The 19,210-nt window shown below is 45.5% G+C and overlaps 4 protein-coding genes across 11 annotated transcripts; 2 read left to right on the top strand and 2 right to left on the bottom strand.

Annotated features, from left to right (window-relative positions):
• Positions 1–133: 133 nt before the first annotated feature.
• On the bottom strand, positions 134–4,090 carry LOC112887711. The gene is made up of 4 exons (XM_025953971.1): positions 3,902–4,090; positions 2,103–2,375; positions 958–1,194; positions 134–656 (listed from the first exon to the last, which is right to left on the bottom strand). Exons 2-4 carry the CDS (start codon positions 2,331–2,333, stop codon positions 381–383), a joined length of 744 nt encoding a protein of 247 aa, XP_025809756.1. The 5' UTR covers positions 2,334–2,375; positions 3,902–4,090; the 3' UTR covers positions 134–380.
• Positions 4,091–7,097: 3,007 nt separating this feature from the next.
• LOC112887701 (chitinase 6-like) lies at positions 7,098–8,201 on the top strand. The gene is made up of 2 exons (XM_025953960.1): positions 7,098–7,525; positions 7,640–8,201. The coding sequence occupies exons 1-2, from the start codon at positions 7,114–7,116 to the stop codon at positions 8,050–8,052; spliced, it is 825 nt and encodes a 274-aa protein (XP_025809745.1). The 5' UTR covers positions 7,098–7,113; the 3' UTR covers positions 8,053–8,201.
• Positions 8,202–8,375: 174 nt separating this feature from the next.
• On the top strand, positions 8,376–12,157 carry LOC112887677. Of its 4 annotated transcripts, XM_025953938.1 has the most exons (7): positions 8,660–8,734; positions 8,845–8,966; positions 9,370–9,403; positions 9,579–9,658; positions 10,017–11,583; positions 11,695–11,788; positions 11,862–12,157. In XM_025953938.1, the coding sequence occupies exons 5-7, from the start codon at positions 10,167–10,169 to the stop codon at positions 11,893–11,895; spliced, it is 1,545 nt and encodes a 514-aa protein (XP_025809723.1). In that variant the 5' UTR covers positions 8,660–8,734; positions 8,845–8,966; positions 9,370–9,403; positions 9,579–9,658; positions 10,017–10,166; the 3' UTR covers positions 11,896–12,157. The 4 variants fall into 4 exon arrangements, with proteins under 4 accessions (XP_025809708.1, XP_025809723.1, XP_025809715.1 ...); XM_025953923.1 differs by lacking the exon at positions 9,579–9,658 and having other exon boundaries at positions 8,376–8,734; positions 8,845–8,919; XM_025953930.1 differs by lacking the exon at positions 9,579–9,658.
• Positions 12,158–12,721: 564 nt separating this feature from the next.
• Positions 12,722–17,335, bottom strand: LOC112878800 (putative RNA-binding protein Luc7-like 2). Of its 5 annotated transcripts, none has more exons than XM_025943018.1 (13): positions 17,019–17,329; positions 16,820–16,872; positions 16,075–16,243; positions 15,932–15,995; positions 15,038–15,117; positions 14,780–14,936; positions 14,568–14,629; positions 14,429–14,488; positions 14,091–14,149; positions 13,716–13,797; positions 13,520–13,569; positions 13,221–13,448; positions 12,722–13,031 (listed from the first exon to the last, which is right to left on the bottom strand). In XM_025943018.1, the coding sequence occupies exons 1-13, from the start codon at positions 17,163–17,165 to the stop codon at positions 13,004–13,006; spliced, it is 1,239 nt and encodes a 412-aa protein (XP_025798803.1). In that variant the 5' UTR covers positions 17,166–17,329; the 3' UTR covers positions 12,722–13,003. The 5 variants fall into 5 exon arrangements, 3 of the variants coding, with proteins under 3 accessions (XP_025798803.1, XP_025798804.1, XP_025798805.1); XM_025943019.1 differs by lacking the exon at positions 12,722–13,031 and adding an exon at positions 13,935–14,026 and having other exon boundaries at positions 13,304–13,448; positions 17,019–17,334; XR_003225873.1 differs by lacking the exon at positions 12,722–13,031 and adding an exon at positions 13,935–13,980 and having other exon boundaries at positions 13,348–13,448; positions 17,019–17,335.
• Between the last annotated feature and the right edge of the window lie 1,875 nt (positions 17,336–19,210).

Here is a 19,210-nt window from a genome sequence, read left to right on the forward strand (position 1 = left end):
ATGAAGAGGCACCCGTAAATATCAATAATCTACCAAATTTCCCATACGAAGGGTTCAAAGCACAAATAGACCATCACCAGCATAGCTACACATTTCATCATCAGTTTTGAGGTCCATCAGATGCAAGAAGTTATAACTAACTTTTGATTGGCACATTATGGTTTCGAATAAACAACTACAAAATTTCCAAGAATTAACTCACTTCCATCATACTTTAACAAATCAGAGACAACATCCGCATCAAAGAACCAAAAAATTCATAGCTCCAGGTGACAGGGACATCTAGCAACTCATTGAAACAGCCATGCAACCAAGTATTTGCCCACCCCTATTCTGCATTCTGCAATGGGTCAAAAAAAAAAGATGATGGAACACCCGGTCTAAGACTCCTGAGCATGTGGACGCCAGTTTCCCCTGCAAAGCTCCTGCATAAGATGGACGAACTTTTGCGGCTGTTGCCACCATGTAGGTTTCGAAGCAGCTGGTCTCTCGTACTCGTCCTCTTCTGAGTATTCCTTCTGCATGAAGCTCTCAGAGAAGTTGCGCCATTTTTGCATGGCACGCTTCAGCCGGGCAGTCCTCTTACCAGTGACGAGATATCTGGTGTAGTCCCTGGCAAGGCGGTAAAGCTCCTCCCCTCTGATTATATGGATGTACTGCACCATTAGAAAAATACAGAGTGATTTAGCAGGCATCCTGGATGGTTAATGTTTATGATCATGACAAGCACATAGGCTATATTTCAAATTTGTAAGATTCTGATTATGCATAAAACTGTAAGGTAATTCATGCCAGAAAAGGGGATATAACTATTCTGTACTCAAGAGTCACACGCACAAGCAAGGAACCATACGAGCATGAAGCCTATGGATCTTATTCATAAATGAGCAGTCCATGATGCCCAGAACTAACTTATCAAATGAGTCCTCAAGAACGGCAGAAGGAAGAAGTAATTACCACAAGTATGAAAGCAACAGTGGCTAAGATAACTTGGACTATTTCATCCAACGCTTCCTTGAATGATTCATCTTCTGGGCCACCAGAACCACCACTGCCTCCACGTCGATTTCCATTCCCTCCGCCTCCACCAGACGCTTGTTCTCTAAGCTTAGCCATCTGCTCTTTCAACAAGTCTTGTATGGGCCGGGGCTTTTTTGCATCAGCCATAGCTTTCTTCAAAGATTCCATTAAAGGCTGCAACAAAGCAGCATACAAGTTCATCAACCTGTTCAGAAAAGTAAGTGCACACTGCTGACAGAAACCAAACGTATGTAAATGCATGTTTCTGGGACAGAAACCTCCGTATATGTTTGGTTTCTTGACGAAGCCAACTATATCCTAATATCTACCCTCAGTTTATATTTGAGTTCAATAACACTCCCTAACATAGGAAATTGAATGGCCTGGCTCCAGATTCACCATAGGCAACGTTCCACTGAATATGGTTTGCATCAAATGAACTTCATAGTAAGTCTCTCGAGTGATCGAGGGCAGCAACATCCAATATCAGTATCAATACATAGCTGGACTACAACTTATAAAAGGTAACGAAACTATTCTACCTAAAGGAGTATGAAATGAAAAACTCTGATGTGAGGCTAGAGCAAGTTTGTTCTGGTCCACCAAATAAATCAAACACTAGTTTAAGTTAACAAATATCCAAGCATTCAGTATGGGCGTATGCCACATGCTAATAAAATTATTACAGAGAAGTAATCCAGCCAATCTTAGCAATGTTTTCCTTAAATCAACAATGCCTAAGCGAAATAATGGTGACCATAAATTATAATAACACCAACAAAACATTGTCCCGTTTAATTTAATACACCTTTTGTTTTCTTTAATATATTATAACCAGTAGGGAGAAACTCCTCCTGTTTCATCAAAAAAAAAACACAATTAATCTACCAAAAACTGGCCTTGGACAAAGGTTGGGCGTGACCAAATTCTTGGTAACTGGCAAACAAAAGCACTATAAAACCACTATCATATGTGATATGTATAAAATAGCACCAGAATAATGTCATAAAAGCGACCAGCTACACATCTTTGAATGATAAGAAAATAGCAAGCATAAAAGGAAAGCCATAGAAGCTACTTACATCATCAGCATTGTCAGGGTTTCCCTTTCCGCTTAAGGCGCAAACAGAAGTAGGCCTTTTGTGGCTAGCAGCAATGAGAACTAGTCTTGGGTACACTTTCCGTTGCAGCTTGTGAAATCCGAGAGCATGCGAACGTAAGGGATACTGACTGGTGCTCCCAAGACCTGCTATAGGCCTGTTCACAATGAGCCCACTGTGAGGCTTGCAAGTTGTAGCTTGGAAGTAGCTCATTCTTTCCTTCTTCTTGAATAGTTAAATTAGCAAGAGCAAAACCTGCAGGTTCGCATTAAGTGCAGGAACTTCTTAAATTAGGGACAAAGAATGCCAATGCCTCAAAGGCAGCAAATTACTAATTATCATTGAATAAGATAAGATAACACCACAATCTAATGCATATTTTTACAATCCATTGAGGACACACGAGACTTTAGTAAAAATCCAACAAGTTAGCCAAGATTAAGATTATTTTCCCACTTCTCAAAAATTTCAAGCAATGACTGTCTCTTTCAGTTATATAATTGTCTCTTTCAGTTATATAATTTACAACGCGCATCACCCTATTTAGTTCTCTATCTCCCAGGAAAATTGTCATTCATGCATCGCAAAATAGAACTTTCCAGCCTTGGAAGAAACAGTACAAACTTCCATCCTTGATATTCATGCGCAACCAGTACCAGACATTACATGAGGGAACCTGTTCTGTATGACAAACTAGGGTACCACACAACACAGTCCCTCAGACATTCTTGCCTGCCACTCAATCCAAAGCTGGAGACTATGTACGCAACCCTTGACATGATGACACTACACTATAATTCAAGGGAATCCACATGACTATCTAAATAAAATAATAAAATTCAGCAGCGGAAATGACATGATCACAAATAATAAAATTCAGCAGAGGAAATGACATCATCACAAATGTACGCAACCCTTAACTGTCAAGAACATTGTTACACTAGTACAGAACAAATACCACTCATCTTATGTTTGAAATAGGAATGTTATTAGTAGAAAGTGGGCATGAGACAACCTGCAAAGCGGATAGTAAGCTTAGCATGTGATATGGGGTTCAGTTGAACCGCCAATATGCCTAAAACAATCTACACCTGCCTTGGTCCTAAGATCTACAGATCAACTGACATCAATCTTACACGCCCTTAAAGATTGGCAACTAGCAAAACTTAACATGTCCGAGCAAATTTTGGCTTGTTCATTCATTTGTCATCACAACTTCTGCCAGGAGGTGTTCCCCCCTTAATTTGCCAGGAAGTTGGTGAGGCAAACACCTCTTATTCATTCTCATGTCTCAGCTTGATTATGGGTTGCTGAGCGCAAATTAAACACAATTTTCATAGGTACAGTACATCAACACAACTTTCTAGACTTAGGCCATGGTTTGATTCCTCCTAATGTCAAAGTTCGCCTCCAGCTTATCATGAATCACAATTAAGTCATAGCCACCAAAAGAATTCAAACACAGCGAATGTCGATAAGCTAGGGAGAATAGGGCATCCTCTCATTCTCGGTAACTATTCGGGCTGAACCAAAAACAACCAAACCAATCTGCAAAATTTGTTACTGTACATGGTGACCATCAAACAAATCTTTGCTCCAATGGTCATGACCAAATTTTGTGCGAGTCTGCGGTCAACCAATAAAGCGCAACCCAAGTACCAAACCGAATCGACAAACTGACGGAAAGAATGGAAGATTTCGATTTGGCTCCTCGCGCAGTTGAAACGTATATCTCTTCGCGAGAACAGAACGAAACGAGAAGGCGAGTTAGGGCACCATACCAACAGGAGGAATCAATCCCAAGCGCCGGTAAATCTCCACAGCATGGCAATCCGATTCCAGAAGAGGGTGGCGAGGAGGATAGCGCGGAGGAGGAGAAAGAAGACGAGGAACGGGGGCGGATGATTCCTTCCTCCTTCGAGGTGGCTCGATGCCTCCTGCCGTGGATGACGTAATCTGCTGCAGGCTACAGGCAGCCTCACTCTGGCTACAAAAAGGCCTGCTGCGGGGCAATAAAACAATTGGCGGCCCAGATTTATTTACGGGCTACCTTGAGTGATGGGCTTCAGGCTTCACAATTTGGCCCATGAAGCAAACTACTATTACTAGTCTAGTATTACTTTTGTGAAAGAAAATGGCTGGCAACCACGGAATTCAAACAAAATGAGCTTCTGGAAAGAAGTGATATCAGGCGGCTATCTCGTCTTCGATAGTTCGATGCCGGTGCGGCCGAACGCCGGGCAGTACCCGGCGGCGGCGAGGAACGCGTCGCGGGTGTACACCCCTTGGCCACGCAGCCGTCGGCGGCCTGGCCGACGAGCGCGCCGAAGAAGGCGGGCGTGACGACGCAGGTCGCAGGGCACGGTCGCGTCGCTGGTGTTTCTGCATCTGCTCATACTAGGCCGCCGCCGTGGCGGGGACTGGAGCAGGGTAGGAGGAGTAGGAGCAGCGTGCCGCGCCGATGGCCACCTCCGTCGGTAGCACGAGGCTTGGCGCCATCGATCTGTCGGCTCGTCATCAATCATCTCCGCAATTCTCGCGGTGTGGTTCGGTTTGGATTTCGGCCTGGGCGCGAATCGAACTCGTGTCTCTCACCGTTGCTAACCGTGCCGAGTCAAATCGATTGGACGTACGGAGCGTCGAAGGCTCACGCCCCTGCCCCCGGTGCGCCGCGCCGTCGCCCCTACCCCTAGCTCGCCGCGCCGCTCGGCCAGCCGCCCACCTGCCGCACCACAGCGCCGAGCCGCCGACGCGCCGTCGCCTCTAGGCCTCGGCCTCCGTCCAACCGTAGCGCCGCCCGCGCCCCTCGATGGCCGCCCTCGGCAAACCCAAACGGCATAGCAGAGGAGTCGGCACCAGCCAGCAGGCCCGACGTCGGCCGCCCGCTGACCCAAACCCCAGACGTCGCTGTAACAAGAGTGCTGGACGCCTCGAGAAGACGACGACGACGATTCAAGGACGGCAGCAACAACACAGGAAAATTATTGTCTACTGCTCTTATTGGTATTGCTTGTCAGCTTGTGTTAGACTGTTACTGTTAGTAGAATAGTATCTAAAATTTAATGTTGAATGCTTGAATCTGGTGTGCGCTATGTTCTAGTGATTGGCTGTAATTTGTTGAGCCTGTGAACTGATGGAAACTCGGGTACCCGAAATTTCGGGTTTCAAATTTTTCAGATAAATTCCGGGTAGCAATTTGGAATACCCGAACTTTTAATTACCCGACCTGAAATACCCGAACGCCCAGGGCTAGCTCACACGGTCACTCTCACATCGTGTCGTCACAGGACAAAAGGAAAGAGCATACAATCCTGGAGAGATGCGTACGTCATGGTATACGGAAAAATAAACAAATGCTATGCCGGCAGCTCCGTTTGAACTCGGACCATGCACGGATTCTGATGAACGGTAGCAGTCCATCCAAACTTACAAAAGCTGGCGTAAAGGCAAAAAAATTTTGCAAAAATGGCGTTTTTATCTTTACGCATCTAAACGGACCGGCGCATTTTTTTTGACATTTGGACCCTGTAAACGCAAAAAAATTTTGCGACGGAATCTTGCCAATTTGAAGTACTAAATGAAGTCTATTTACAAAACTTTTTTTGCACAGATGGGTTGTAAATCGCGAGACGAATCTAATGATGCTAATTAATCTATGGTTAAGCAATAATTAGCGGATGGTTACTGTAGCATCACTGTTGCAAAACATGGATTAAGTAGGCTCGTTAGATTCGTCTCGCGATTTACAGCCCATCCATGCAAAAAGGTTTTATAAATAGACTTCATTTAGTACTTCAAATTGGCAAGATTTCTTCGAAAATTTTGCGTTTACGGCTTTTTTGCGTTTACGGGGTGGGAGCCGTAAACGCAAAAACCTGTAAACTTTTACAGCCCCCATTTTACGTTTACACCTTTTTGCGTTTACAGATCATCTAAACAGGCCCCAAATATTTGGGTCTCAGCAGAAACCTGACGACCTGATCCGGAATCCGGGCGGAAGGGGAACTAGAAAAAGGAGACCTGCATGCTGGCTGGTGGCTGCTGCTAGCTCTGACCGTTTCCACCGTGGCGTGCGCCTTGACATAGTTGACATGCGCCACAGACAGGCCCTGACCCTGAGTCCCCGACCAAAGAAAAGTCGCAGCTCTGCCGGTGCCCGTCGAGTCAACTGGCATCACCACTTCAGCATGCCAGCCCGTACGGATAAGAATCGAACGGCTGGAGCTGGTTGTTGGGCCTCCTTTTGCCAACCACGACGGGGTTGGACTTTGACTCAAGCGGCCTGGCCCGTTCTTCTTCGAACCACAGAAGCTGATGTCGACGTCCGCATAGAAACTTCTTCTCCTCCTCCTCCTTCCGCCTTCAGTTTCAGCCGGTTTCCGCTGCATGAGTGCTCGTCAGCTTTCTCCAGAAGTGGCGCCTCGAAGACGAAGAGGCACCGGCTGGTCCTGTCCTTAAGCTGCACAAGAGCGCACACAGCTTCAACGACCGTGACGCCCCCTGCTCCACGGCGAAGTCGGCAACCCATTTTCGCGCACCGGCCGGTGGGCGACGAGCCGAGCAGCACGCGTCGCGTTTCTTCATTTCCGCACGGCAACCTCAGCTTTTTTACATTTTGAAAAGAAAAAAAAACTATTCGCCCAACGCAGGCAGGCCTGGGTGTCCAGCGATCATCTGCTGCTGTAGCTATCTTCCAAGAAACGAGGCAACGGCGAAGTGCTTCAGCCGTCACAGGTCGACGTGGTTCACACCAACGTGCGGATTGGCCCCGACGCCCCGTTTCCCCGTAACAAAATCTGAAGAGAATCGCTGGGTTGGTTTGACTCGGCCCTCGTCTCCGTTTGGGCACGATCGCGACGGGTCAGCGACGACGACCCAATAATCTGATCCACGATGCTTCCTGGTCCAACTCCAACCCACCTCTATAAAACCCGGCCCCGGCCCACCGTCCAGCTCACCATCACGCACCAACCCAACCACTCGCTCCACGGCCATGGCACCACCAAAGCAACTCTCACCGGCGGCGGCCGCGCTCCTGGCCCTGGCCCTCCTCGCGGCCGCGGCGCCGGCGGCCGCGCAGCGCTGCGGGTGCGCGGCGGACCTGTGCTGCAGCCGGTTCGGGTTCTGCGGCACGGGCGGGGACTACTGCGGCGCGGGGTGCCAGTCGGGCCCCTGCACCGTGCCGGAGACCAACAACGTGTCCGTGGCCAGCATCGTCACGCCGGCCTTCTTCGACGCGCTCCTCGCGCAGGCCGCCCCCAGCTGCGAGGCCACGGGCTTCTACACCCGCGACGCCTTCCTCGCAGCCGCCGGCTACTACCCGGCGTTCGGCCGCACCGGCACCGTCGACGACTCCAAGCGCGAGATCGCCGCCTTCTTCGGCAACGCCAACCACGAGACCATAAGTAAGATGCTTGCTGCTGCTGCTGCCGTTCTTGCTAGTTGCTACACACGAGATGAGAAGCTCATTTCAGCTCCTTCAATTCGTGCTTCGTACTGATCACTCGACCTCTTCTCAGGGTTCTGCTACATCAACGAGATCAACGGGCCAAGCAAGAACTACTGCGATCCGAACAACACGCAGTGGCCGTGCCAGGCCGGGAAGGGCTACTACGGGCGCGGCCCGCTGCAGATCTCGTGGAACTACAACTACGGGCCGGCCGGGAAGAGCATCGGCTTCGATGGGCTGGGCGACCCCGACGCGGTGGCGCGCAGCGCCGTCGTCGCGTTCCGGGCGGCGCTCTGGTACTGGATGAACAGCGTGCACGAGCCCCTCGCCGCCGGCGGCGGGTTCGGCGGCACCATCCGGGCCATCAACGGCGCGCTCGAGTGCGACGGCAAGAACCCCAGCGCCGTCAGCAGCCGCGTCGGCTACTACAAGCAGTTCTGCCAGGACTTCGGCGTGGACCCGGGGAGTAACCTCACCTGCTGATTCGTCGGCTGACTAGTCGTGCGGCGTGGAGGTTTCTGTTTGATGGTGTGTGGTGTGAGACATGAACAAGCTAGGCGTGTATAGCGTGTGCTGTTCTGATTCGTATTATTCGGAAAATAAAATTGATTTGGATGAGCTTATATAACATATTGAACATTTGAGCGGAAGAAAAACCCTGGCCCAATTAATCTAAGAGCGGCCTCGGGCCGCCTCCTCTCGGAAAAGGCCGGGCGGCAACGCGCACGCGAACGAGCGAGAGAGCGGGGAAAAGGGATCGCGCAGCCCAACGGGCCTTTCACCACAAGGTCTGGTTGGAGCTCGGCCACACCGGCGCCGCCCGCGGCAGGCAAACCTGGCCGTGACGGCGGCCGCTCAGCACGCGTGATTCCGGCACCACCAGCCTGCCGGGTCCAGCTCCTTCGTCCCGCCACGGTCCGCCTCCTGCGCGACTGCGCAGCGCTCCTCCGAAGTCCCGGGCTCCCGGCCTGCCGGGCCTGACGCCGGCCGCCTAGCTCCGCGACCTCCCGCCCGCGTCAGTGAGCGCCCGCTATGAGCGGCAGCTAATCCGTCCCTCCGCGCGCTATCTCGAGCGGTGCTGAGCGATGGACTTCACTTTCGAGGATGCAGAGGCACTGCGCTCGCTCGTTTCGAGTCAGGAAGCCCGCGTCGACGAGAAGCGGAGGTCGGTGCGGTCTCTCCTTCCGGGGCACCTCCCATCAATTGTCGCCGTGGAATGCAATTTTTCGTTTTTTTCCACCCATCATGAAAGGTTCGGGGGCTCTTAATTTGCAGGTGGCTGGAGTCCATGATCCTCAAGCCGGATGGCTGCAGCAGTCGTGCGAAGCGACCGAAATTTTTGAACGAGGCGTAAGTGTGCGCCGACTTCTGGGGACGAGAGTAGTGTTATAGTTGAGGTTTTTACTTGGTCCCTTGATTATGTTCTCTGAATGTAGCGTGTTATTGCTCCAGCCGAACTGAAGTTGTTCATACTATAGTGAATTTTGAATTAGCAGATTCAGGGCTAAAACCCATTTTGAGTTGTAAGCTAGCTCAGGCATGTTGTTGTATCTGATGAATCATTGTGTTTCTTAAGCACTCCTTGCATTGTAGATGCCCTAGAAATGCTTTGATACATTCTGAAAAAGTGAAAATGATTTTGCTAAATGCTAACAGTTGGGGTGATGGCATCTATTCTTGCTCTGTGTTTCCACAAAAAACTCTGTGTCCCCAATTTACGTTCTCCAAAAATATTAAATTGATTAGTGTGTATGCAGTGACTATAAAAAGTCTGATTGTTAGCCTTTTCTGCTTATGCAGGTACTTGCCTGAGTCATATATCAGGAGCGAAGAAGTAAGTGCTTGGTACTTTAGCAAGAACTATATATATACCTTGAAGTTTTTTTTTTTTAACTATTCTCGCTAACATCCATGCATGGCTCTTGTACTATGATTCATATGGTTTCTCCCCTTAAAATATATGTTAGCTGGACACCCACTTATTCAAATCCTTTCACTCATATGTTTAGGTCTTCAAGTTGTTACTGCAATATTTGAAGTAATCAATATTCCATCTATTCGTGTATAACTGTTACTAGCAACAAGTCAGGTCAGTTGTGTACTCAATGGAGTTTATTTTGATAAATATACAGTGCTTAAAACTTACGGAAGATCATGGTCTAGTGTCCAGTTAGGGGCTTATGTACATGATGCTCTCATAGACTCATGCTCTATATGGTGTTTTGCCATGTTCTGATCGTGGTTCCATTTAACTGTGTCACTCCAGGATGTTTTTTAGAGTTTTTATTGTTATATAAATTTTCCTTACTGTACAATGAACATACAATCATTTTGAGAAACCATTTATCACTTTCCTGATTTTCCAGTTAACATAACGGCGATTTCTGTTGCTTTATTTCAGTTCATATCATAAATGTAAACTTAGTTGGAACTACTTTTCTTTTCAGATATCTTGCAAGAAAGTGAGAGATAGCATAAAAAAAAGTTTGAGTTCGGAGTGCAATGGCTATACCCATCATGCAGTTCAGGATGGTCTCCAGCTTTTTCACTTCCAGAAAAAGGAAAATGAACCACTTGGTCCAGAATATCTGGGTATCATGCAGTGCACAATCAGCAAACTAACCTATGAAACACTTCAATCAGTGGCTTCTATTGTCAGCCATAACGAGGTTAGTTTTGATAAGTCTAGGCTGGCAATGGAAAAGATTGTAAAAGTTCACCTTCCAAGTTACTTGGCAAACTTGGATCAAAAAGATATCATATGCCAGTTGTTCAATATTTTTAGAAGTCCATGCAGCTATCGATCTGGTTCTGTGAGGCTTGTCACACCTGTTTCACCACAACTTTTGTCAGCTATCAGTCATGCTTTGGTTGGACTTGATGAAATGCCCATGCTACCTCTTGTTGCAATGAATAGGAAGATTAGAGAAAAATCATATACGCCAAAATTCGGGTTAGTTGCTCGCTCTTTCAAAAGAGGGCATATTATCGAAGTGGTGAGGAAAAGATGCAACAAAATTCTAGCAGAGCTTGAAGAAGGTAATTACCTACCAAAGAATTTAGCAAAGGCAATGTCAGTGGCGAATCTATATCAGAAGCAAAAGTTGAGAAGTGTGGATATTTCACAATCAGAGTTCTTCCCCTTCACAAAAGAAACTATATCTTTGCAGAACGATATCTTGAATGCTCTTTGGTCACTTCCACAACTCAAGCACGGCAAGCTGAAATTGTTGCACCCCATGCTGGATCAAGATTCTAAAGTTGAAAGGAAACATTTAGAAGCAGCTTTGAGGAACTACTTGACAGAATGTTTGTTTGAATGTGATGAAGGTAGTTTACCAGATGAGGCCCTCCGAGCCATAGCCTTTATAAATCGGATTTCTGGACGTCAGCAATTTGTGTCAACTGAAGAGAAGGAGGAGGTTGAGGTAGATGCTGTCTTGAACTTAAGCAGTCATCTCCAAGCTTTAGCACATTGTTGTGTAGAAGAATGTTCATGTGGTGAAGATTTGATTAACTTAGGGAATGATAATTGCAATGAGGATAATGATTTCATACTTTCTGGGACCAGCTACTTCAATTTAAGCTCTGAGCAGCAGCAGACGCAAGAGCCTTGTTGTTCCAGTAATATAGCCACTGATGTTTTGAGAGAGTGTTGTTGGAGCGAAACTGTTGGAGATACACATAATGTCTATGGAGCTGAGGATTCTGGTTCCAAATCAGAAGAGATACTTAGGAAATCATGTCTAAGGACTGAAGATTCTGGAGGCATTGGGCATTATAGCGGCAATGAAGCTGTTGGCAGTGTGATGGAGCCCTATGCAGACTTATCAGTCGATGTTAACCCCTCGAAAAAATCAAGATGTTCAGAGATTATTGGGATCTGTGATGAAACATCAATAGTGGCCCATAATCTTATCGGACAGATTTTAGATAAATGGTTGCTCGTGGAGAACAATGAAGTGGACGAACCCACTAGACTCCATCTTGGAGGTGGATCTCAAAAACCCCAAGGTACACTGTGAACCATTATCGAACCTTTTTGTTTTTATCATGTATACGGGTTTATACTTTGTAGGTTGTAGCCCCTCTGTGAGCTGATGGTTTTCTTCTTGCCTTTGCTAGACGATGATAATGAACCTGCGAATTCAGCAGAGAACCTAGAAGGTGACATTTTTATTCATGCTGTGGAACGTCTCTTGCCTAATTTGCCGAAAAGGTTTTGTCCTTCCCTTTCTATTATTGTTCTGCGCAGTCAAGTTCTATGATTTTAATACCTTGCATTTGTGCAGTTGCATAGATGAAGTTAAGAGGCTAATGAGCTGAGCTAGCAAGCACCGTGAGAACGACTTGCAGTGGCACCTAGGGAACCCATGTTTTTTTTCTTTTTTTTCCCATACAGAAGTGATCAGATCTGTGAGTTATGTGGCTCAGGCACTTTATCTAATGTGTCGATCACTTCCATTTGTGGCGTATTAACCCGTTCGGCAACCTACGCTACGTACGCGTTACATATGGACATGTTAAGGCCTCGTTTGGATCCAAACAGAAGGAATGAAAGGTGGACTAAAAATTAGCCGCGTCCCAACTAAAGCTAAGCCTATTACTTCTACAAACCCACGTAATTCATGCTAAAAGAAGGGCACGGATGGGAAAAAGACTGAAATGCCCCCACCTCGAATCTCTATCCATTCTGTATCGGTAAAAAGAGCAGAATAGAGCGTAATCATCTTTTCTCTATATATCCCAGCCTGCTTTTAGTCTATGGATCTAAACAAAGCTATGATTAAACTTTACTCGGCTCACGGCTGACTTTTAATCAGCTAAACTTTAATCATAGATGATCCAAACAGGATTAAAAAATATGAACGTGAGACTAATTACTTGAGACGGTTTACATGCAATTGTTATAGTTGGGTCGGACGCAAAATGGTTGCACATGAACCTTCCCCATATTCATGTCCAGTGCAACTGGGTACTTCAATCTAAACATCACCAAAAATTGTTGCATTCGTGCACTGATTAGTAATCCAACATGTTCAATACTGGGATTTTGATGCCCCCCTTTAGAACCGCATTGACCAGAATATACCACAGCCCACAGGCCACAGGCACCGTGAGAGTTCGTCGAGTAGAAACTTCTTGCCAGAAATCACCAACGCTGAATAGCTGACAGATTTGGCCAAGCCAGCTTAGCATAATGGGTACGCACTAAAACATGACAACGGAACCAGATTCTGTTTACACGGTAACAGCATTCAGCTAACATTAACATGATTATGTCAGATCATATCCCTTGTTCATAGTGCAATGCGTATATTCCAGAAAGTGTTTGATGCCTTCCAGTTACAAGGTAGTCAACTAAGCCTCCTCTTAGAATTCCCCACCGGGAACGAATGCATGGTAAACTGTAAGCTTCGAAGTTTCCTTACTTCTAGTACCGATCTCGACGTTCGTGACGCCTGCAGTGATGCAAAAACAAAGTCAGTTGCACTTACCAAAAACACAGTTATATAAATTTCTTTTCCCACATGAACAGTGCATAACCTTGCAATCGATATATTTATCTAGTTATCTTTCATAAGATACTGGTAAACTACTGAAGTTGTAATATTCATTTTGAAAATCTAGTAGACTAGAAGCAAACATACCCATATCGATCATAATCCCTAGAACTTCCCCTTGGTGAACGTGAACGTGACCTGCGGTGGCTCCTCGAATCATAACTACGAGATCGCGATTCTCTATCCCTTTCCCTGTCATGGTAGCGATCATGGCTTCTTCTGCGGTCATAATCCCTGTCACGGCTGCTGCTGCGGTCTCCTCTGTGGCGATCCCTGCTTGAAGCCCTCTCACGTTCCCCACTCCTTTCCCTGGACCTGGTTAGCAATATCATAAATAGACATACTAGCGACTAGCTAGGCTTTAAAAGGAGAGGAAAGATTATCACCTTTTGTCATACTGAGCTCGGTCTACCTTCCACTTTTTGTTCTTTTCTTCCTGTGCATATAAAAGGAAAAGAAACAAGATCCTGTCACACTTTCACATAAAACAGCCAAGTACTAATAGAACTGATCGAATTCAGTGAAGTTAATGGAATCCAACTAAACCTCACTCCGAAGATCACATGATCTACAAAAACTAACCTGCAGTTCAGACAGTCTCTCACGTATGAGCATATAACCCATATGAAGTTTCCCTCCAAAATGATCTGCCAGACGGCGGTCACTGTTTGGCAGGAGGGAAGTTAGCTATGCTGGTAGCTGTAAATAATATGTTATCATGTAACAGAAGTTTCTGATAAATTACTAAAGCCTTATAAACTAGTCCGCATGATAAGAATACGTATATAATAAAAAACGCACATTCTTTAGCTGCAAAAGTAATCCTCGTAAAAGTGGGCCCAAAAGCCTGCTGGTGAAAGAGGAGGTACACGTGTCCGTCAAAAGCTGAAGAACTGGAAACCCCAAACTATTATGGTCCTAGGAACAAGTCGGTGGAGAGGTTAAAGAAGAGTTTACCTGTCATATACGCTCAAGAATGCTCCACATATGTCACATAGGCGCAACTTTTGATCAGTCTAAACAAAAATAAAATATCGAAATCAATAACACAGAACCAAAACAACAAAATAGCAGTTCTATAACTCTAGGTCTATAATAAGATTCCCACCAAGAATATGCAAAGAGAAATTTACATGTAGAGATCTTAATCAGGTAAACTGTAAACAATACTAGACTACAAATAAAAACTCCCACCATATACATGAAAAGGGAGGATATAAGAATTTTGAACAAAACTACAAAGGAAATGACTTTCTTTTCAGATGGAAGGAGCACAGAAAGTTCATCAAACTTACAATCTGGACATGAGCTGTTATTTTTGAAGTGTCTGGAACAGCCTGTGGCCGCGCGCTCAGCTGGTTAGAAATGACAGAAAAACTCTCAGTCAGCTCATAGAAGACCAACATAAGTTAAATATTAAAATAAAACACCAACCTTCTTCAGAGCTTCTGCCTCATCCAACAACTTTTGAGCTTCATCAATCATCCCATTCTCACCTGTTTAACATAAAATTGAGATATCATTATGTACCTCATCATATATACAACGAGATGAGGGGAGGATAGCCAAATGTCAATGACCAGAGATATGAGTTTAGAAGCTAATGGGAGAAAACTATTGGAAGTTAAAGAACGAAAAATAAATACCTAGTTCTTCTGCCTTTTTCAGTTTCTCATTTATCATTTCTTGTGTCCGTGCATCCGGAGCAGCAGGGGGTACAGGTGTAGTTGTTTGAGTGGCATTTTGAAGAGAATTTACTAAAGAAGCACGATCTTTGTTGAAAGCCTCAAGTAACATCTTTGCCTGAAATAATATAACCAGCAACCCAAAAGTGTAACCTTGAAATGGTAAAGAATTAGTACGAAAACAAGAATCTGGTAAGAAATTCAGCTATATGAAAATACCTGTTCTTCAGCTCTCTGTTCTTTTAGCTTGTCAAGTTCTTCAGTGGCCCGAATTTTCCCCTCGGTGTTACCCTCAAGATCTAGAGGACACAGTTTATGTAGTGAATGTTAACAAAGTACGTATAGACGTACAGGTACATTATACACCAAGGTGATGAACTTAACACAACACATTTATAGTTCAAGTATATCTGAAGTTTATTTTCAGGGTGGCTCCGGGGCTCAACAGAAAAGGAACACTAAGTGTAACCTAAATAACAATTGCAGATCAAGAAAAATATTCCTAAACACGGGCATGTTCATTCAATTGAACAAATTGTCAATGATTACCTCTACAGGCACAATCACGAGAAAATTACTAGATGAGACAACAGAAGGTCATAGCATTTAAGGAAGCTAGATAGCTCAGATCAAATTTCAATACCTCCACTCCACAGTTGAGAAGACAGTACATGTGCTAAGGATCTTTTTTAATATATTTTATGTTATTTTGTATAACTTCACTGTCAAATGAGGTTAATAAAAAAAAGTAAAAAAAACATGCAAGAAAGTGTTAAAGCTAGTGATTATTAGGTTACCGATTTACATAGTTTATGGCCAAATACGAAAAACACAAAAAGAAACAAATCACAGATGTCAAGAACACAACAAATTTCCTGTTACTGAACAATTGTCATGCGACAAATATAAAAATAGAAAAGGCTAACTCAAGGCAAAGAAGAAAAAACATGCTTTTATCAACCTGTCGCCATAAACATGCCAACCTCTAACAACAAGAAGCATATAGCAGAGCCAATGCAAATCGTATGCATTGATACACATTTCTTCACTCTTGATTACAGTTGTTGCCACAAGAAACTTATAAGAAAGCGCAAGGGTATTGACCAAACTTACCAAAAGCATCGATATCCTTCATCTTCTGCCTAATTTGTTTGGATAACTCCATTACTTCTTTAGTCTGTATTTGCAAGCACACATATATTTCAACTGAACAATCAAATTTGGTAGAAGGGAACAAAAGTGAAATAAGAATGTACCTGTGTAACCTCTGTGACAGAAATAGCAATGGCTGCTTTTGCATCTTCCTCCTCCAAACGCTTAAGGGCTCTCTGAATCTTCCTTTCACACTCAACAATTAGCCTTTCAATTGTTTCTTCCAATTCACGGTCATAGTTATCTGTACCTTTTGCTTTGGCTTCCTCATATCTAGTACCACACTCAGGAAGACATAGAACAGAGTAATAGCACCCAATTGCGATAATAAAACTAACAAACAGATGGCAATAGGGGAACATGTAGTTCAGAATGACGATAACTAAGAGAAGACTTGGAAATTCCTTAAGAAAACTATAAATTTCAGTGCTGGGCCTGGCCTCAAGGAATGCATCAAAACAACCCTGAGAGGCAGGTCACTATATTTGTTCACACTGCTGAGCAACAGGACCCTTGATTCCGAGTCATCCATAAAGCAATCTGTATGCCCAAACCATCACAAATATAAAGCTACAACACAATGCTTTCAGTAAAGTATAATATATACCAAAATAGTGTATGCTTTATCTCAATCATTAGACATGTCCAATTCATTTCACCGTCACCTCAGACATACCAATCAAGTACTCTAAGCAATTAGGCAGACAAAAGAAAAAAAGTTATGGGCCAACATGTAATGTTCTGAATTGTTGAGTCTGTTCACACTTCAAAAATCAGACCTCACTCGAAAACGGACCTCCACAAATTACAAACAAATAAAATAGAGTAACTCTGGACTTGGAAGGATACTCTTTGCGCAGCTGCAGCGAGTGCAGCTTCGGGCACGGCCCCATGTCCATCTTCTGCAAAAAAAAATCCCAAAAAAGACTAAAATCATCAACAAAACCCCAGGAACCGCGCGAGAACCCGGATCAAGTCGAGCGTTCTAGATCATCGCGGGAATGGAACCGAGCTGGGAGTGGGGAGTGAGGGGAACCGGGGCACTCACGGTGAGCTGGAAGAGGTCGTGGGGGCAGAGGCCCGCGAGGTAGAGGCGGCAGACGTCACGGTCGTCGTACTTGCGGCTGACCTCCCGCACGTCGCCGTTGCGGTTGGCGCCCATGAGCTGGTCGAGCTGCTTCCGGATGGCGTCCATGGCGCCGCGCCCGGGGCGGGGTTCCCGTCCCGCTTGCGAAGGGGGCGGCACGAGACGAGACGGCGGCGGCAGAGGCGAGGGAAGGGATCGTTCGGCGATTGGGAATTGCGAGATGGGTTGGGTTGGGAATAGAACGTACTGGATGCCTCTGGACGGCTATAGAGTGAGGCGGCGGCGGCTCGACAAAGGTGGCTATAGGCTATGGAGAATTATAACTCCATTTAGCTTAAAGGGGATATAATTGAATCGTGGTATGTGTAAATCTGATATTATTTTGAATGTACGTTTGGCCACTACTTTCGCACGTTGTTTTTTTCTAACGAACTTTTTTTCACACGATGTTGTGCAGTTGTGCTGCACATCCTACCTTCCAAGCTCACCGCCATTCGCATCAATCTTATTAGTTGACTCCGTTCCTCCTCCTCTCAGGTATTTCGGGAGGTTCTCTCCTCGGATATCATTCACTATCAGATAGCATTGCCCTTACCGTCTCGCCTACTCCTATTACTCATCGTCCACCATCACTATCATGCTGGTCATCTTTCTAATCCTAGTAGTCTTCTACCCCAACAACTCAAATCCCAAACAACCCACACCGCTATCTCCTATCACAGGATAGGGATGAAAAGCGGATCGGATTGGAGTGGACAATAATTTCTTTTGTATCCTAATCTATTTTATTATCATACAAGATTTGAACAAATATTGTATTGGTGCGGCTACAAATATAAACTTTTAAAGATAGGAACCATTGTTAAAGTGGAAGCGGATTAAGATTGTCATGTAATGCAAGCTCGCTTGTAATCTTTTATGGTGATCATACATAATTCACAGACCAAAAATCATAAAGTAGCCGTATAACATAAAACATACTCATCTTTGCAGTGCGCGACAACATTCACAAATTACATCCAAAATGATCTTAACAATATTTCAACACTTCATCTTTAATTGCGTTGGGCTCGCTAAAATTATCGGATATCCTATTATGAATCTAATATAATCCACGTTCAATTCTCAAATAATTTGTATTCGTCGTATCGTCGGTTTTAATGATACCATATCCTGCTCCGCGACCTTCACTCGTTCCGTGCCATATCGTAACCTATTTCTCATAAACATAGAGTCCGCAACGAACACGTGCGGGGATTAGCAGGTAGCGAAGCCCAGACGATGGACCTGTTCACGGATTCATGATAGAGATTTATACGACCCCGGCCGCCCGGGCCAGCAAACTCGCGATTAAAGCCGCACGCTGCACCACGCGTCTCAGAGATCCTGATCGAGCAACAGCTAGCTACCTTCTTGCATCGCCTCCTTGATTAGCAGGTTCCGGCGAGACGAGAAGGGCCGACACGAAGCAGTGATAATGGCGAGCCGGGCCGAGGCCGCCGCGGCGACCAACGGCCCGGAGAAGGCGGCGGAGGACGGGGAGAAGAATGAGAAGAAGCAGCTGGTGGAAGGCAAGCTGCCGGAGGATGATCAGGCCAAGCTCATCCGGGAGGAGCAGCTTGCCGCGATCCGGGGCGACCCCGTGGAGCGGGAGGGGTACTTCATGGTGCTGCCGCTGATGGCTCGGTGCGCGCAGCTCTTCCACCAGTCGCGGGAGCCGAGCCTCCGCCTACGCGACGGGATCGCCACCCTCGGGCACGCCAAGGGCCTCGTGGAGGCCACCGACGACCGGCAGAGCGGCTGATTTGCAATTAGTAGTATGCTTGCGTGCTGTTTCGATGTCTAGCTAGCTATTAGATTAGGCTTTGTTAATCTGGGAGCTGTACGTGATCTTCAGATTATATGCGTGATATAGTTTACGAATAAAAACGGCCAGTTATGGAGCGGGAGGAGTGGAGGGAGCTGATGACCAGAGGAGGACCGGAGCCAACTGATGTTCGACTGATTAATAAATTAAACCTTGCATATTTGCATGCATGCATGCGGTTCTGTCTTTGGAATTGGACGTATACGATGTATGGTTACTACATTTAATCATTTTCGGTTCGAGTAAATTAGTTCCTTAGCCAAAAAAATTGCTCTTATTTCTTAGC

The sequence above is a fragment of the Panicum hallii genome, chromosome 1 (assembly GCF_002211085.1).
Source record: "Panicum hallii strain FIL2 chromosome 1, PHallii_v3.1, whole genome shotgun sequence".
In the NCBI taxonomy this organism is placed as follows: Eukaryota; Viridiplantae; Streptophyta; class Magnoliopsida; order Poales; family Poaceae; genus Panicum; species Panicum hallii.

Bases quoted from the DNA above. Each gene is read 5' to 3' on its own strand.
- LOC112887711 (XM_025953971.1), bottom strand. From the start codon at position 2,333: ATGAGCTACTTCCAAGCTACAACTTGCAAGCCTCACAGTGGGCTCATT. The intron at 1,195-2,102 runs GTAAGTAGCTTC...GCTTTGTTGCAG, and splicing joins ACCCTGACAATGCTGATGAT to CCTTTAATGGAATCTTTGAA. The intron at 657-957 runs GTAATTACTTCT...CTAATGGTGCAG, and splicing joins CTGTTGCTTTCATACTTGTG to TACATCCATATAATCAGAGG.
- LOC112887701 (XM_025953960.1), top strand. From the start codon at position 7,114: ATGGCACCACCAAAGCAACTCTCACCGGCGGCGGCCGCGCTCCTGGCC. The intron at 7,526-7,639 runs GTAAGATGCTTG...ACCTCTTCTCAG, and splicing joins CGCCAACCACGAGACCATAA to GGTTCTGCTACATCAACGAG.
- LOC112887677 (XM_025953923.1), top strand. From the start codon at position 8,655: ATGGACTTCACTTTCGAGGATGCAGAGGCACTGCGCTCGCTCGTTTCG. The intron at 11,584-11,694 runs GTACACTGTGAA...TGCCTTTGCTAG, and splicing joins TGGATCTCAAAAACCCCAAG to ACGATGATAATGAACCTGCG. The intron at 11,789-11,861 runs GTTTTGTCCTTC...GCATTTGTGCAG, and splicing joins TTGCCTAATTTGCCGAAAAG to TTGCATAGATGAAGTTAAGA.
- LOC112878800 (XM_025943018.1), bottom strand. From the start codon at position 17,165: ATGGACGCCATCCGGAAGCAGCTCGACCAGCTCATGGGCGCCAACCGC. The intron at 14,489-14,567 runs GTTGGTGTTTTA...ATTTCTAACCAG, and splicing joins AGGCAGAAGCTCTGAAGAAG to CTGAGCGCGCGGCCACAGGC. The intron at 14,150-14,428 runs GTAAGTTTGATG...ATTTTTGTTTAG, and splicing joins TAACAGCTCATGTCCAGATT to ACTGATCAAAAGTTGCGCCT.